The 17,725-nt window shown below is 49.1% G+C and overlaps 2 protein-coding genes across 3 annotated transcripts in view; both read left to right on the forward strand.

Annotated features, from left to right (window-relative positions):
- LOC129066753 (endoplasmic reticulum-Golgi intermediate compartment protein 1-like) overlaps window positions 1-2,619 on the forward strand; it is a 36,882-nt gene extending 34,263 nt beyond the window's left edge. The window contains exon 9 of the mRNA XM_054568588.1: window positions 903-2,619. Coding sequence (XP_054424563.1) covers window positions 903-1,010 — 108 coding nt within the window. The 3' untranslated portion in view covers window positions 1,011-2,619. The remainder of the gene's footprint in view (window positions 1-902) is intronic.
- A 6,148-nt stretch (window positions 2,620-8,767) lies between these two features.
- LOC129066342 (60S ribosomal protein L26-like 1) lies at window positions 8,768-12,089 on the forward strand. 2 transcript variants are annotated; one of them, XM_054567873.1, is made up of 4 exons: window positions 8,768-8,827; window positions 9,211-9,387; window positions 10,716-10,856; window positions 11,843-12,089. In XM_054567873.1, exons 2-4 carry the CDS (start codon window positions 9,220-9,222, stop codon window positions 11,969-11,971), a joined length of 438 nt encoding a protein of 145 aa, XP_054423848.1. In that variant the 5' UTR covers window positions 8,768-8,827; window positions 9,211-9,219; the 3' UTR covers window positions 11,972-12,089. The 2 variants fall into 2 exon arrangements, with proteins under 2 accessions (XP_054423848.1, XP_054423847.1); XM_054567872.1 differs by having other exon boundaries at window positions 8,777-8,831.
- The last annotated feature ends 5,636 nt before the right edge of the window (window positions 12,090-17,725 follow it).

Genomic DNA, 17,725 nt, shown 5'->3' on the forward strand with positions numbered 1-17,725 from the left:
CCCCAGGGAACATTTGATAAGGTTTGGAGACGTTTCGGTTGTCACAACAAGGAGAAGAGACTACGGGCATCTCATGGATGGCGGCCTGGGATGCTGCTAAACATCCTTCAGTGCATGGGACACCCCCACAGTGAATGATCTGGTCCCAAAAGATAATGGTGCCCTCAGAAACTTTGCCCCAGTAGGAGCTTTCTGGTGGCCCCACGGGCCCCTCTCCCCTCTGCAGCGCTCACCTCGGTTGTAATTTTGCAGTTCTCAGCACGATTATTTGCTCACTACCCGTCCCACTGGTAGAGCGCAAGCTCCCCAGAGGGAGAGACCTGCTTCCCCCCTCCAGTCCACGCAGGGCACTGCTGCCTCTTCAGCCCACCCCAGATCGTGGCCACAGGCAGCCCCGCGCCTGGACCTGTCCGACGCACGTTCAAGTCGCAGGATTGCCGCTTGCTGGCCGTATGGCCTGGGGCCAGTGGCGCCCCTTCTCTGACCCTCCGTCCCTTCATCTGCAGATGGGACGGTAAAAGTCTGATCAGTTACAGAAGTGAGGACCACCGGCTCCAGGGTCCAGACATGCCTGAGTTCAAGTCGCGGCACCACCGCTTACTGCGTGAACCTAGTTACCTAACTAGGCCTCGGTCTCCTCGCCTGTGGGATGGGTTGAATAATCCCCTTCCTCACTCAAAAGGTTAATCTGGGAATTTAAGGAGCTGCTGATGATTACTTTTCTTATGAAATTCACCACCCAAGAAGGGGGGGTTTTGAGCCCTGATTGTGTTCCAGTTCCCACTGGTTGTCACGTGGTGGGCAGAGCCTCTGCACTTGCTGAGCTCACGACCTCGTGCTGCAGCAGCCGGCTGGCCTGGCTCTGCCTCCAGCGCTGACCTCTGGCCTCTCCCCCCTTGCAGATCTGTGCCATCATCGGCGGGACCTTCACCGTCGCCGGCATTCTGGACTCGTGCATCTTCACAGCCTCAGAGGCCTGGAAGAAGATCCAGCTGGGCAAGATGCATTGACAGCCTGCCGGCCCTGTGGCCGAGGACCCAGGGGGCCCGCCCGCCCTGCCTCCGGCGTGGTGCCCTGGCTCCTCCTGCCTGTCTGGTCCAGGGTCTGGCTGCCTCCCAACACGGGGGTCGGGGAGGAAGGGGCGGCTCGCAGTCCGCAGCTACCTCTGTTCCCCGTGTTTAGTTTGAGATGAATGACACCGCCTGAAGGGGTGCCCCTTCTGCTGGGGAGCCCCAAGACCAGCATCGGGCAAGGGGTGCTCAGGGATGTTGGGGACCACTCCTGGGAGGCCGATAGTCCCTTCTCTCTTGTGGGACCAGTCCGGAATCCACGTGGACCAGTTGTTAGCCAGGCTTTGACAATCTAGCAGCCCCCGCCATTTGGACACACTAATCACTTGGTTCTCCCCCTGCCCCCGGCCCCGCCAACCCTGAGCAGCAGACCCACAGACCTGGGCTCTCAGCTCTGGACCAAGCTGCCTAAATGTACCCCACCCCAAACCCTGGCGCCTTCAACAAAGGACGGTACTTCGGGCAAGCCCCCAGGATATGGCGCCGTAGGTGAAACCTCGCTCTGGTCCCTGCTTTCCTGCCCAACCCAGAGCCCAGGCCTCAAGTCCCTGGCCTCCGCGCCTTGCAGGCCTTTTTCTCTCGAGAAGAAGCCCAGTTGTTGGTCCCCAGGCAGGTGGCAGGGGCCCTTTCCTCAGTTCACATCGTTCCTCTGAACCGCCCCCCCCCACCCCGCCAATGTGCCTCAGCCCCTGCGCTGTGTGACAGCAGCAGCACCTCCTGGTGGGGACTGATTGTGGCTGGGGAGTCAGCCTTTGAGAACCAGACAGGGTTTGTGTTCAGACGCGGAGCAGCTTTCCCCGCAACCCGGAAATAATCATGTCTCGGCCTCTCCCAGCAGCGGCCACTAGTCCCAGGCCGTAGGTGGGGGAAGCGAAGCAGCCCCGGCCTTCCCCATCTGGACGTCCACCTTCTGGGCCCCCCTTTGCTCCCCCCTGCTCCCCCTCGTCCTTCCCCTTCAGTCCTGAGAGGGAGGGGCAGCGGTCCAGGCGCACTGGGGCCCAGGGAATTTTCGGTATGCCCGGGTGTCCAGGGGGAGAGAGTGGCTGCCTGTTTTCCATTTATATCAAGATTGTTTGCATACTTTTGTAATTGAGGGGAGTGTCCCGGACGAGTTTTAACTTATCTGTACAGATGGCTTAAGTCTCCGCCATTTTTAAGTTTTGGCCCGGGATTCTGAGAGGAAGCGCTTCCCTGCTTGCCTGCAAGTTGACTGATGTGTGTGTAGCTGCATTTGGTTATTCCTGGCATCTGTGGCCAGTTAGATGGGTTTTGAAAAAAATTTTCACATTCTGTTCCCCTGTTATGGAAAGGAGCCCCTTCAGAGGGTGGGCAGGGCAGGGCGGGGAAGTGTGCGGGGCACAGAGGAGTTGAAAATCCACTTTATGTGTTTCTAAAAAACAGACCCTTGAGGGCATAGAGGATGTCAGTTTCCTATGGAAGAGACATCCCCGACCCAACATTCTCATAAACAAAATCTCAAGGGAAAAAAATGTTTTCGTTCTTTCCCCACTCATTGGGTTCAAACAGATTAAACGGCTGATTTTCAGAACTCCTGCTGTGTGTTTCTTTCTACCTGATTGTGGCTGGGCAGCCGGGGGCTCCATCCCGAAAAGCATGTAAGTCTACAGGAGAGACATTGGGAAACCGGGCAGGGATCTGTGAGGGCGGAAAGTCATCCTGTGGAGCCAGGGCTCCCTTTTTCAAGTCCATCCAGGGTGTTCCCGGATCTGCCGTCCTCTCGTTGTGCAGCCTCCGTGTGCTCAGGTGAATATGGGGCTTATAGTAATGCAACTGCACATGACTGTTGCAGAAATTAGATCTATACTACGTGCCAGTAAATTCTCTTGGCTCAGATGAGCTCACGTATGTGCGGAACAGGTACCTGGTAATTTCCAAAAAAGGTAGTCGTTCCCTGTTGCTATTCCTAAGTAGAATAGAATCTCCTTGAGAACAGGGCTGATGTTTCCCCACACGTTTGAGCCAACAGCTGCATAAATGAAGGAGTTTCTTAGATTCTTGATTTTTCAAGGACCTGGCATTCCTTGTTCAACCTCAAGCTCAGTAAAGGGGAGACCACCACCAGCTATAATGAAGGGACTACATGGCTGTATGCCATCCCGCTATCTGGTCCCTTAAAGTCTTCACTGGGACCTCAGGCACGTGGATGAACAGGTCAGGGATGAACGTGGGGGCGAACCGGTCTGCAGGACAGCCTTCGCTGACCCTCCCCATTCCTCTTGAACACCCTCTCTGCTGCTAGCGGTCAAGAGCAGTCTGCCCACCAGTAGTCGTCATGTGGGTTCCCAAGCCTGTCCTGGGCAGCTGTGCTCCGTGCTGTAACGATGTGACTTAGTTAACCAATGAAATATGATTGAAAAGTAAAAGAATCTAGTAAAACTAAGTTGAATGCTTTGGGGAGAAAGGATAAAGGTGTGTTGCCACCGCCTCCTCCAAATGCTCCTGAATCGATGAGCAAGACTGCTGAGGAGAGTTGGAGGGGTGGAGCGGGGCCGCGAAGTCCTTGAGGATACTGCACACACACCGCTGAAAGTGCCTGAGTTCTCACTGCACGTGGAAGAAACCCCCAAAACTGAAACTCTTGGGTTTGTTTAATGTCAGGAAAATGAAGGAGAACTCCGCTGGAAGTTTCTCAATGAAGAGGCCTTGCTTCAGGGCCAAAGGGCGAGCGAATGTGTTTTACATTGACGTAACACGTACGATATGTATGTGTCATTGTTATGATCTCGCCCGTAAATGAATTCTTTAAATGATCTCACCAAGCGCAGATTACAGTGTTTTCCCGTAAGAGGACTTGTCAAACAGGGATGACAGCACAGACCCACGGAGAGGGGATAGGGGGGTGATAGGTTGGGGCCATGGTGGTTTGGGCAGAAATGGCTCCTCCTGGGGAGGTGGCAGGAGGGGTGACATTGGAGAGCCAGGTCCGTGATGGGAAAAGTTTACGTGCCACCGTCTGCGCTGCCTGGGGTGAGCACGCAGACAGTGTGCAAAGCCTGGGGGGATGCGGGGTGAGACAATGGCGCTCATCAACAGCAGCGGGAGTTGATGTTTGTTACTGACAGGGGAGCTCCAGACTTCATGGTTTTAGCTTTAGTTATAGTTGATAGGCTTGAGTGATTAATGCATGTGGAAAGCTATTATTCCAGGAAGTGGAATGCAAGGCCTACTTGGCTCCAGGAGGTTGGACAAGCAAGTCGACCTTTGTGCCCCAGCGGGTCCACAGGCCTTGGAGACAGCATGTGAGCCATTGTGCTCCAGGGAGGGAACTGTCCCTGATGCAGATAAAGAAGTCCTAGGAAAAGAGCAAGGACTGCAACTCTTATTCGATTAACCTCTTTTTCCAAACACCTTACCGACCCTTTTCTTCTTATAAAAGAGGTCAGATTGAGAGGTTAAGATGGTTTTTTCAGGGCATATATAACCCACTGTCTTCTCAGATCACCGGACATCTAAATAAAGCGCCCATAAACAATCCAATCCCTGTCTCTACTCCCTGCTTTTGGTAGGGACGGGCAGCACAAACGCCGGCTGTTCTGGTTTCATCACTACCTGTCACAAGTGAATTTTTTTAACAATACCTTTGTGGAATTTTGTTTTTTTATTTTATTTTTTAATTTAAATTGTATTTTTCAATTACAGTTTACACTCAGTATTGTTCTGTATCCATTTCAGGTATACGTGGCTTACACAGCCACGTACTTTACAGAGCGCTCCCCCCAACAGTTCCCACACCCACCTGGCACCGCCTATAGCGATTACAATATTATTGACTACGTTCCCAATGCTGTGCTCACAAATTAATTTTTGGACTTTTGCCAGAAACAGAGACATTTTTCTCAATGTGGCAGATCACCGGAGGTCCTTACTCCCTCTGAAGACACTGGCCCGCATGCCGCTCCAGCGTGCCTTGCAGCCAGCCGTCCAAGAGCACGAGGCGACTGTGAGGAGAGGCTTCCCCAGACCCTGCTCCCTCCCCGGCAGCTGCCTTCTGTCAGTTACGCAGTGATGAGGTCGTGCACTTTATTCTGACCAAAATAAATAATTTTTATCATAACTCTTGTTCCCAGTGGCTGGGAATTCTCCACATGCCAGGCAAGGAGTGAATTGTTCAGGCCTCATCTGTCTGGACCCTCACAGCGATCCTGTAAGCTGGGTGTCACCTCCTTCTTAGGAAGGACAAAGCAGAGATTTAGTGACTTGCCTTGTTGGTCACATAGTGGGCAGGTGCTGAGCTTGGAATGCAAACCCATGGCCGCTTGACTCCAGGGTTACGACAGATTGTGCGGTCCCACCTCAATCCCCAGATCTGATCTGTGTCAAAAGGGAAAACCGACCTTCTATACCTACCCCCCAAAAAGGGAGGATTGAAAGTAGGATACGTTTGGTTTTTTGCTTTCTTCCTGCGGAGGAAAGCTAAGTTGAACATTAGAGTATTTTCTTTAAAATGTAAAGCCATTAAAACACGAGTTTAGTTACACAAATAATAGATTTTCATATCCCCATTAGTGGAAAATCAGAAAAGAGCAAAACATTAAAAATGGAAAATTAAAGGCACCCCCAATCCCACTACTCAGAGATCATCACTGCTAACATTTTAATGACATCCTCCCATAAACAAAGTGGGATCATGCTGTTAATACTGTATTGTAGTTTACTCTTCTCCTCACTTAGTGGACACCTTTTTCTCTGTTAGTAACCATGAGTCTCATCATCTTTATTGGCTGCAAGATAATAACCCTATTGAGTATATAATGCTGAGTCATGTTCATCCTCTGTTCCCACCTCATTCAGAGCCTGTTTTCTCACCTGTAAAAGGGACACTTCAGAGGATTGTTCACCAGATTAAATAAGGTAATGTGTGCAAAGGTGTTAGCACATCTAACAGTAAATGCTCAGCCTAATGAAGTTAGCCATTACTATTCATTCATTCAATGAACAGTAATTTCTATCAGTTATTAAGTGCTTTCCTTGAGCTAACCATTGTGCTGAGGGTTCACTGAATCATGACACTGAACTGATGAGGTAAACACTATTATTCTTCCCATTTCTCAAATGAGGAAAGTGGCCAAGAAAGAGGCTAAATATCTTACCAACAGCTACAGAGCCAGGAAGTGGGGGAGACCCAAACCCAGGCGATTAGAACCCAGGGCTCACGCAATTCCCCACCTCATCGCCCTCCGCCTCTGAGATATGAAAACATCCCCTGGGCCAGTCCTCTGGGCCAGGCCCTGTGCGTGTGCCCAAGGGTGAGCATGAGGCGATGCAGTAGCAATTCCACTAAGTTCTCTTACCTGGCGATGCCATTGCACTTGCCTTCATTTTCCTGGCCATGCAGGTGGCGGGGTGGGATGTAAAGAAACACCTTCCTGCCCTGTTTGATCATAAATACACCCTGATTATCTTGGGCTGTGATGACCTGCCCTTACCTGGCTGCCAGCCAGGCTCTGTGCTCCTTGGGAGCAGGGGCCAGAACTCCCCGCTCCCCACCGATGTCTGTGATCCAGCCCTATACCTGCGGCTCCAGGTAGATACCAAATGTGACAAAATGAATGAGTAAAAGGATGAATGTGTGAGCGAGTGGGTGAGTGTGATAAAGGAGTGAATGAATGAACAGAGAAGGAGCCAGCGAGTGAGTGGCTGACTGACTGAGCTGCTCTGAGAGCCCTCTTCCCTTCCGTGTGAACTCGTACCGGCCTCTGCTCCTGCCTCGCCCATAGGAAGTGCCTTCCTCTTTTCTTTTCTTTTTTTCTGTCCCCAATTTTATTGAGATGTAATGGACATTGTGTAAGTTTCATTGCTCAACGTGTTGATTCGATACAATTACATATTGAGAAATGATACTGGGAAGTGATAGACACACGGGGGTTAGCTAGCACCTCCAGCACCTTGCGTAATTCTTTTCTTTCTGGTGAGAGCATTTAAGATCTTCCTTTCTTATGCCTCTTCTCCACGTCCTCACTCTTGAAGCCTAGGCACACGGTGGGCGCACAACCCTGTTGCCTCAACAACTTCCTCTCTGCTTACTCTGCAGCTCTGACTTCTGCGAACAGCCCAGGTGTGGCCATCGTCGCTCAGCCTGAAAGCCAGGGGTCTCCAACACCGACTGCAAGGGCTCTGGAGGGAAACTTCAAATAGGACCCAGTAAGTTCAGGGATGAGTCAGATGTCCTGGTTGACCATGAATATTAGTAAACACCGGTGTTTAACAATTCCACCACCACGCGTCAGGGACACAAACAGACAGAGCAGGAGACATGCCTGATTCTGGCAAGACATTCCGCTCCCTGAATTTCAGGGTGCCATTTGTTCACTGAGCACCACAAATTCTACTTTCATAAAGTAGGCGTTCAATAGATACGAATTGAATGAAAGAATGAATCAATTCATTCAATGAAGGAATCAATCCATGGAGTCTCCCGCACAGCGGAGCCTGGATGCGGGGACCTTTCATTCCAAGGGGACCGCACCGGCTTCTCAGCCTAAGGAAGGGTTGGGTGGCGGCCACACCCCGGGGCGGTCTTCTGACGAGGGAGGTGGGGACCAGAAGGACAGGCGGTGGGCGGGGAAGGCCGCTGCGGGGTGGGCGGGGCCGGGAGAAGCGGGGCGGGGCGGCTGTCACCGATCCGCCGGTGGGCTTGCTCCCCAGAGTCCCAGCTGCGCGAGTTGGCCTTTCCCGAAGGCGCTTGCAGAGGTTAAAAAACAAACAAAGAAGAATAAGAAAGAAAGGAAGCCGTCCAACGTGTGGTGTACTTAGAAAGCTTACAGTTTGCGTCATCGGGAGTTAATGGAAAAATTCTGAATGGGAGGACTCAGTGAATGCGAGGCCCGGCCTCGGGGCTTTCTGGGATATTAGGAATAATGGGAATAATGGGAATAATCTGGGATTGTTATTGAACGCTGTGTGCCAGACACTGTTCTAAACACTCTAAATGGATTAACTTATTTAGTCCTCATAACAACTCCATGAGGCACCAACTAAAGTCATCGCCTTTTCACAGGTGAGGAAACTGAGGCTCAGAAACATGGAGGCGGCTCCTCAAGGACCAGCAACATGAAGAGGCACTTGGGTCAAGGTCTAACTCTAACCCTAGATCTCCAAACAGAATTTAAAAACTGGGGAGAAGTTTTGCAACGCCAGGTGATTGGTTAGCCGCGACCCTCAAACATTTGGGTGCCACAGAATCTTGGGTGTGTGTGGGGGGGTGTGAGGGCGCTTCCTTTTAATTCAGATTCCCTGCCCCCAGCCTACCACTGTCTGGTTTGTGGGACTGTGGTGGCACACGAGAATCTGCATTTTAAACAGGCTTCTCGATGATTTCAAGAAACAAGCCAGCAGATTGCTTTCGGAGCACTATGACGTTCAAAGCGTCCCTATAATATGCCTGGAGGACTTCTGCAGAGAACAGCAGGGACAAAGAAAGAGTTTGGAGCAGGAGAGAGACTATTGATAGTGAACCTATTACAAGGACATCAATAAGCCTCTATTGCAGGTACTGAAAAAGTATAGGCCCCTTCTCCCCAGAGGTGCCACCTCTCCTGGGTTCCCCGCATGACACCCAGGGCCGCTCCCCTATCTGGTGGTCCCTGGAAACGAGGTACTGCGATACCACCCCATGCCGCAGGGGGCGCCATTCAGCTTTATTTAGAGGGAATGGGGCACTGCTTTCTGCGCTTACGCGACAAGGAAACCTCACTTCCGGCTCTGAGCACGCACCAGCTGAGCATTTCCGGCGCCAGGTAGGTGAGTAGGTGCAGGTTGTTTTCTCGGACTGTGAGGCTCGCCCCCTCGTAGCACCCTTTTCCACCCGCCGCGGGGTTACACGCCTCCCCAGACAGCTCTCTGCGTGACTCCAACCATGCCTTTTCCTCTAGTCCGTGCCTTCCCGTTTTATTCCGCTTCAAGACCTCCGTGCCGCCCTCTCCCCACGATCCCTCTGATCAGGCATGCACCCGTCACTCAGTATAACAGCCAAGCCCCCCACAGCTACCTCCCCCCGCCCCCGCTTAGTCGCCTTCTTCCGAGGTCACCTCTTGAAGAGCACTTGCGCTGGGATGAGGAGTGCCCGGCGCTGGTACTCCACTGAACGCCTCTTCGGTCCCTCCCGCGCCGCTCTTTGCAGACGGTCACCATGAAGTTCAACCCCTTCGTGACCTCGGACCGCAGCAAAAACCGCAAACGCCACTTCAATGCTCCCTCGCACGTGCGCAGGAAGATCATGTCATCCCCGCTCTCCAAGGAGCTGCGGCAGAAGTACAACGTCCGCTCCATGCCCATCCGCAAGGACGACGAGGTCCAGGTACGTCTCCCGCGGGCTCCAGTTACCCCCAGATGCGAAGCGCGCGGGCTTCGCCTTTGCCTGAGAGCATCTTGTGTGTCTGGACCTGGGAGAGTCCTAGTCTTCACTCGCCCTCAGCACCCTGGCAAGTAATGTGACCCTGCAGGTGTGTTAGAGCGGAGATGGTGGCCCAGAGCGATCGGAGGGCACCTGCCCAAACTAAGAAAGAGCATTCAAGTTCAGTTTTCTAATACTGTCTTTTAAAAAACATGCCGGTCAAACAAAACTCTGCTTTTTGATTAGCCCCGTGGCTGCTAGTGTGCCAGGAGTTGCTCAGGGTGGCTCTTTGCACCAGCTCTGCAGGGGATGACTCCCAGGTCTTTGTGGCCGATCTGGTTGTCCTTTTAGATTCTCCTAGAATCTGTTTCATCCCCCAGCCCCCACCCCACTCTGTGTCTCTGGGAAAGGCAGAGCCATCTATCCAATTGCCCAACCAGAATCGGTATCATCCTGGCCTCTTCTTCTCCACTGTTTAATAGGCTCTTACCTTCAGGGAAAACATAATCTAGTTGATTTTTGAGTAGAGTTGGAACGTGAGCAGATTTTTAGTATAGCCCACAAGATTTTAATTTAACATTAAGAATTTTTGTGTATAAAACATTGAATTGTAGGAATCTTAAAATTTGGAAGACTTTAAATTTTAAAAATAGTCATCTGTGATCCTACTTCCTTCCTGTTGGTAACCATTATTGATATTTGGATACATTTCAATGTCATCATCAATAAATGAAACATACACATACAAGGTTCACATTCATATATACACATATAGATATCTATATATATCTTTGTATTCTCCTTTTTTCTCTAAAGATTTATCGAGCTTTTTCCTGGGTCATAAGTTATGTTTTGAAAACAGGGATTTTAAATGGTTGCACGGATCTCAGTATATCTTTGACCATTCTTTGTTGAAGACTTCAGAGTGATTGTATTTTCTTTCTTAATTTTTTTAACTGAGATATAGTTGATATATAACATTACATTAGTTTTAGGTGTATAGTGATTATATCTTTTTACTCTGAGGATTATTTTTGTGATGCCCACCCTAGTTCAAGGAATGTTTTGTTCTTCAGATATGAAAAGAAAAAAATTCAGGTAAAGAAATTCCACCTGATGTAGGCTAACACAAAGCTGATTTGTACTTAAAAATAGCTGGCTTTTCACTGCCAGGGTTAATCTGCTGTTGTACAAAAAGTTGTACGTTAGCCTGTGTGCTCCTGATGGTGTCCTCACTGTGACATTCATGCATTAGAAATGGGAGGGAATTCTCTTGTTGAATGTTCTCCTAGGTGGTTCGAGGACACTACAAAGGCCAGCAAATCGGCAAGGTAGTCCAGGTGTACAGAAAGAAATACGTCATCTACATCGAGCGGGTGCAGCGTGAGAAGGCCAACGGCACAACTGTCCATGTGGGCATTCACCCGAGCAAGGTACGGCCCAGGGCCGGGCATTGGGAGCAGCCACACGTGGCGTATTGCTGCTGTTAGAGTTGTTGACGCGTTGGTCCTGTCCACACAGGCGACCTTAGCAAAGGACCTCCCAAGGGAGGTCAGACAGGCTTGATAGGTTCACTGGCCCAGTGATATCATCAAGGATCCAGATCTGTTGCTTGTCTGTTTTGTCAGCCCTGGTGAAGGCTCTGTCTTCCAGCAGGGAGCAAGGCGGTTCCGGGCGCTCCGGACCTTGCTCCGCCGCCAGATAACGTCCACTCGGAGAAGAGAGCCCATCTCTTCCTGTGGCCCCCCGGCCCGCCTGGTGGGATATGCTGCTCTGCCTGTGCACCCATCCTTATGGTCTCTGTATTGCCCAGGAGCTGCAGGGATGCAGATGTTGCTTTTCTTTCCTTTTTTTAAAAATACAGGTGCCTGAGCCTACCAAACATACTTTACAGTTAATAGACCCATCACGGTTCCATCCAGGCATCTGCTTTTTTTCCTTTTTTTAAACCCCTACCCCAGGACGTGTTTTTATTCATTTGGGAGAGAGAAAGAGAAACATTGATCGGTTACCTCCTATATGCGCCTGGCCCGGGGATCGAACCTGCAACCTAGGCATATGCCCTGACCGGGAATCAAACCTGCAACCTTTTGGTGTATGGGATGAAGTTCCAACCAACTGAGCCACCCTGCCAGGGCAATGCAGGTGTTTCTCAATGCATTTTGCCAGCCAAGGGAGGATAGACAAATCAGAAACAGGTTGGTAGCATAATTTTTCCCAACCCAATTTATATTTCTTATCACTAAATTATCTAAATGGTCGCCTAGGTCCTCAGGAATTTGGCAGGTAGGAGGTTGGCCAGGAGAAGGAACCCAAGCTGCTGTTGTTGGGGGAGCCTCTGCAGTACAAACCAGTCATGACTATAAAGCCTTTTTGCTTCAAAAACATAAAGATCTGCTTGTTTTCTCACTCCTAACAGGTGGTTATCACCAGGCTAAAGCTGGACAAAGATCGGAAAAAAATTCTTGAACGCAAAGCCAAATCTCGACAAGTTGGAAAAGAGAAAGGCAAATACAAGGAAGAACTTATTGAGAAAATGCAGGAATAAATATGACCTGTTGTGCAACCACGGTTTAGCTGTAGATTTTTAGCTTGATGTGTATTCCTTTGGAACTTTTCAAGATGTCTCTGGAATAGTTTGTTTCCTTCATGTTTTGTAATTGATATGTGGCTCTGTGTTGTTGCTGTTTTGATTAATTTTATGAATAAAAATTGGAACTGTTTCTTAATTCCAAATGGAGTTTGCACTCTTTTATAAATAACAATATTCCCAGTTGCCATTATTTGTCATACGTTTAATCGATAGGGCAGCCCAACAGCAGCAGCGGGATGGCCCCGCTCCTGCCCGGACCCTCACGTGGGTGGGGCAGGCAGGACCGGGCTGGTCCCTGATGCAGGGGCCCATTCCACTCAGTGGCCCCACTGGGCAGCTGGGGCCGCTTTGCACGCCCGTGACTCAGGCCTGACGGATCGCCCTCTGACTAGCTTCCTCTCCCTCGTGCTCCCAACCAGGCCAGGCGGTGTGCAGCAGCTCCCTGACCAGGCTGCCGGGCCCCGAGGTCTTGACTTTGCAAGTGCCGTTTCCGTGTGTCTAAAATGCCCCTCCTCCCCCTGGGGCTAACAGGAAATCGATGGTCTGTGGGTAGGGATTGGCTCGACAGATTTCCTTGGTCCTCTTGCTTTTCATGATTTTTTAAAAGTAGGAGAAGAGAGGGAGAAGCCAGCCTGCAACCCAGGCATGTGCCCTGACCAGGAATTGAACCAGAGACTTTCCTGTTTACAGGCCAGAGCTCAATCCACTGAGCCACACCAGCCAGGGCACTTGGCATGCTTTTGAAAAGTTAATATCCAACATTTAAAACTTAGGTCCACAGAGAAGTCCAGAACGTGTGCTTCCCCGGATCCTGTACAGCATCAGCTGTGTGGAGCCCGGGGCTGGCTGGCCCCTTCCCAGCGCACCCCACTTGTGCACGCCAGGCGCCCAGCCCCCACTGGCATCTGAGCTTCAGATTCCACATCTCACTTAAAGTTACCCTTCAAGATTTAGCCCCAGGGCCACAGCTGAAATTTTGCCTTTCCCCTGCGGCAAATAATATATCAGGTAAATTGGGAAATTGAGGATTAGGACGTAGCCATAATTTTACACGGCGTATGGGACAGCAGGTGTCCCACACAGCAGCGACGTCAGCATGCTGACGTATGTATCTAGTCAGGATGATGAGTCGGTCAACCAGGAAGGCCTGCAGTTTGTTCTCATTTGAGATTGTCTTTGTTTTCACCCAACGTGTTGTCGGACCCCATGGTTGCAGGAAGTCAGGTTTCATACCAGATTAAGTTTAAGGATGACATACTGTATTTTGCCGTGTATAATGGGCCCCCATGTATGCTGCACACCCATGTTTTTGGCCCAAATTTTCAGGGGAAAAAAAATGGTCTTAATTCCGTTATTTTTTTATATTTAGATACTTGTTTTTGTATTATAAAGGAATTTTAGCATTTTATTTTTGAAGATCTTACGGTACAAGAAACTTTATGTAACAAATACAAAGCACAAGACCAGATACAAGGTATTTCAAGTGCTACCCATTGATAATGCATGTCCTTATTTTTCCCTCAAAAACTTGGGCAAAAAAGTGCACGTTATTCATGGCAATATACAGTATTCTCATGCCTGGTCTGAGCCCTAGTCTCTGGCCAATACCATTATAGCTCTGGTATTTCCTAGTCATCAGACTTGGCTTGTTTTCAGCGACTTTTTTCAATACAATTGATACAGATAAGAGCTTTGAGAGTGAGGTACTTGTGATTCTGTGTGTAGGGCACAGAGAGTGGAGAGAATGTTAGCCATTGTCTTTGTGAGGAGAATGGAAGTGGGTTGTTTGTCTACAGGCATAGAGGGACCAGTTTTTCCCAGGGGAGCTCGGACAAATGCCGTGCGTGAATGCAGGGGAGGGGTCAGGGCAGCAGTATTGTGTTCTGACTGCCGCAGGAAATGGGGACTGGAGCGTGCCCTTCGGCGGGCCTGCCTTGCCGCGTTCAGGCCCCCGGTATTAGCACGTTTCCTGGGGTTATTGAAGTAGGCAGTTTCCTACTGACCTTTTCATCAAATTTGCAGGCTTCCATTCACTTGGGCGAGTCCACTTGGGCTATTCTGGGAAGACTCCCAGCTTTGAAACATCAGATGGCTGCTCCTGAACGTCTGCTTTCATACCAGGCTCAGACGTGGATGTTCCGCTAGAGGGCCGTCCAAGAGAGTCAGGGAGGCAAGAATGGACTCTTCTGACAACCAGGCAGAACACTGCTCGCTGGGTCCACTGGTCTCTAGCAAAGCTGCAGACGTCAAGCAGTTCCCATCTGGGGTGGCCTGGGTCTTTGTTTGTTGTTCTTTTAAACTAACATTTTTTTAAGGTAGTAATACCTATATATGGTGCAACAAAAAAGGTACAAAAGGGCCCTGGCCAGTGTGGCTCCATGGGCTGAGTGCCGCCTGTGAACTGAAGGGTTGCTGGTTTGGGTTCCCAGTCAGGGCACGCACCTGGGTTGCAGGCTGGGTTCCTCGTTGGGGGTGTGCAGGAGTCAGCAGATCGATGTATCTGTTGTACATTGATGTTTCTCTCCCTCTCTTTCTCCCTCTCCCATCTCTGAAAACAAATAGATAAAATCTTTAAAGAAGAAGATTAAGAAAGGCCTCAGGCAGGTTTCAGGTGCCTTATTTAAAATAAAAAAAAGTACGAAAGGTACACAGTAAAAAGTAAGCTTCCTCTTCAACTTGACTCTCAGTCACTCAGTTCTCCCCAGAAGCAGGCACTGTTTCCGGTTTCTTTTATGTCCTTCCATAAATAGTCTCTGCCTCTGTGACTGGGTGTTTACTGAAAGTTTTATCCATGAGGATGTCTTCATGAGCAAGGCAGGTCATTGAAGCAGTGATGTGAGGTTGATTTATTGCCTAAACACCTTAATTACCATAGAAACATGCACAAATATTAAATAAAATATTCTTGCCCCGGCTGGTGTGGCCCAGTGGATTGAGCACCAGCCTGCGAACCATAGGGCTGCCAGTTCGATTTCCGGGCAGGGCACATGCATTCTCTCCTCTCCCTCCTTTCCCCTCTCTCTGAAAATGAACAAATACAATCTTTTAAATAAAATATTCTTTGTCCATCAGAAATAGCTGAATCAACCACCTCCTAATTCTAGGCCAGGTTTTCAGAGATTTCATCTTAGGCAGTAGAGGTCTCTCTCTTGTTAAGTAGTGTGTAATTTAGGGGTTTTTGCTGACTTATTCTGAAACGGAAGCTGTGAACGAGGACTTACACGCAAATCCCAGTCCTGCCACTTAAAAGAGCTAGACTTTGGGCAGGTTACTAATAGGAGCCTCTTTTTCCCACTCTGTAAAATGGGTTTAATAATACCTGTATGAGGTGTTGCGAGCACTGAAAAAGACTGACACGTAATTCAAAGCACCTAGTTCAAGGGCACAGGGGCGTCACTCAGACGGTGGATGCTGTAATCCCTGGCGGCTGCCCACGGCACCTGTTGCACATGTCCCTGCTGAGCAAATGAGTAGTGAAGCTTGCCAGGGCGTTCACCCTCTCCCGGAACTTCCAACCTTCTGATCAGGTTAGGTAGGAGGAGCTTTATGGCTCCAGGGTCTAGTGACTCTGCTTGCCAGTTTTTATTTACAGGGCTGGGCTTAGGAAAGCAAGGCTACGGGGCGGGGGTGGGGGTGCACTCTAGCATCTCAGCTGGCTCTTATATTCACTTTACTCACTGGGGTTGCCTCTGAGGCTCTTCCTCTATGAGTGGTTCTCAAATTTGGGGGGCTCAACACCCGTTTACACATGTAAACATTTTTCAGGACCCCAAAAACTTCCATTTATATGGATGTCACATAATTCACCATATCAGAAATTAAAACAAAAGCTTAGCATATAATAAACCCAAAACAGGTTAACAAAACAAACATTTTTGTAGAAAATAACTATTTTTTCCAAAATAAAAGAATGTAGGGAGAAAAGTGACTGTGCTACACTGTTGCAAAATTTCTTCATGTCTGACCAATGGATTGCTAGCTTCCTCATTCAATCTGCCTCAAGATGCTGTTTTAGGCGAAGCACAGGAAGATAGGTCAGCGTCACACAGACCGGTGGACGGGAAAGAGAGACCCTCATCGAGGGCTGGGAGAATCTAAGGGACACCCCAGGGGTCCTCGGTCCACACTGCTCGGAGTCTGGTTTATCCCTTGGTGTCGACTTTAAGCACCTTGAAGGCACGTAATGTTTCTTTATTCGGGGGGCCACTGAATCCTAGTTCCTGACTTTCCCTACAGTTTTCATTTGCACAGTGCGATAATGTTTTTGACAGATTCACTGATAGAGGGAGCTATTGGCCAATACTAGATCACAAATACAATACCAAGATGAAGGATTTTTCTCTTTTCACAGATGATAAAACGGACAGAACTGCTGTCTGAAAGGTCGCTTCCCTGTGCTCCCTGGCATCTGCTTCTCAAAAAGGCTGCCAGGGAGGCAAGACAAAAATTAGACTTAATGCGATTGACCTAAAATAAAATATCTGCATTGATTTAGGAAACAGGGGAAAGTTAACAACAGTCAAAAAATGAAAGCAACACAAATATCCACTGGTAGATGAGTGGAGAAACAAAATATGGTATAAACATCAAGTGGAATATTATTCAGCCTTGTGACATGTGCTACAACACGGATGAAACTTCAGGACATTATGCTCAGTGTATTAGGCCAGACACAAAAAGACACATGCCATATGATTCTACTTATATCACGCATCTAGAGCAGTCAAACACAGAGACGAAGGAGGGCTGGTGGGTGCCAGGGCTGGGGGAGGGGAAATGGGGAGTTGGTGAGCAGGTATGAAAAGTTCTACAGATCGTGTGCACAACAATGTGAATATACTTAACACTACTGAACTGTACACTTAAAATAGTTAAGATGGTAAATTTTAGGTTACATATATTTGACCATAATTAAAAATAAATTTAAAAAAAAAAGAAATGGGAAGAAAGTAGGAGCAAGTTTCTTCTCTAATTTAGTTCCGGCTGACCTTGCCCCTTTACTCTTCCATTCAGTCATACAAGTGTTCATTCTGTGTATAAAGTGCCCCAGCGGGGCACAGGTCAGTGAAATGGTATCTGTTCAGGAGTTTGCCCTCTGTTAGGGGGCTGGTTAAGATACACACCCAAACAAGTCCAAAGCTACAAAAGATGCACTAACAAAATGAAACCAGCCTTGGAGAAGGAGGCGCTGGGACTGCAATTTAAGGACAATGGAACTTCTGCTGAGGCTGAGTTATTAGCAAACAGTATGAGCAGAAAGATGATCAACTGGTTTCCTACCTTGTTGGTCAGGTCAAGGCTTGGAGTCATGTTTGAAGAGTTGGCTGATGTTAAAGATCGTCGGTCCAATTTCACATTTAATTCAAGAATCCATTCTACCTGATGCAGAACGAAATCAGGAAGCAATGTGAGGGGAGGAAGTGTGACTATTGCAGGGGAGCATTGGATTTGGTTTATAGATCTGCTTTCCAGCTTCCTTCTGCCTGTGAGCTTTATCAAGCTCCTTCACCTCTGAGAGTTGGCTTACTCCTCCATTCCAAAGTTATCTTTGAGGCTGCTGTATGCTGCACTTAGCATATGCGAGAATTCTTGGCAAGCATTAGAAACTCCACGTGCACCTCCTCATTATTCTGGCTAATTCCTACACGGTTTTCCGGGCTCAGCTCAGGACTGGCCAGGGTGGAAAGCCCAACATTATTGCTGCCCCTT

The sequence above is a fragment of the Pteronotus mesoamericanus genome, unplaced genomic scaffold (assembly GCF_021234165.1).
Source record: "Pteronotus mesoamericanus isolate MK-2021 breed Mesoamerican mustached bat unplaced genomic scaffold, CSHL_Meso_final contig_2, whole genome shotgun sequence".
NCBI lineage: Eukaryota > Metazoa > Chordata > Mammalia > Chiroptera > Mormoopidae > Pteronotus > Pteronotus mesoamericanus.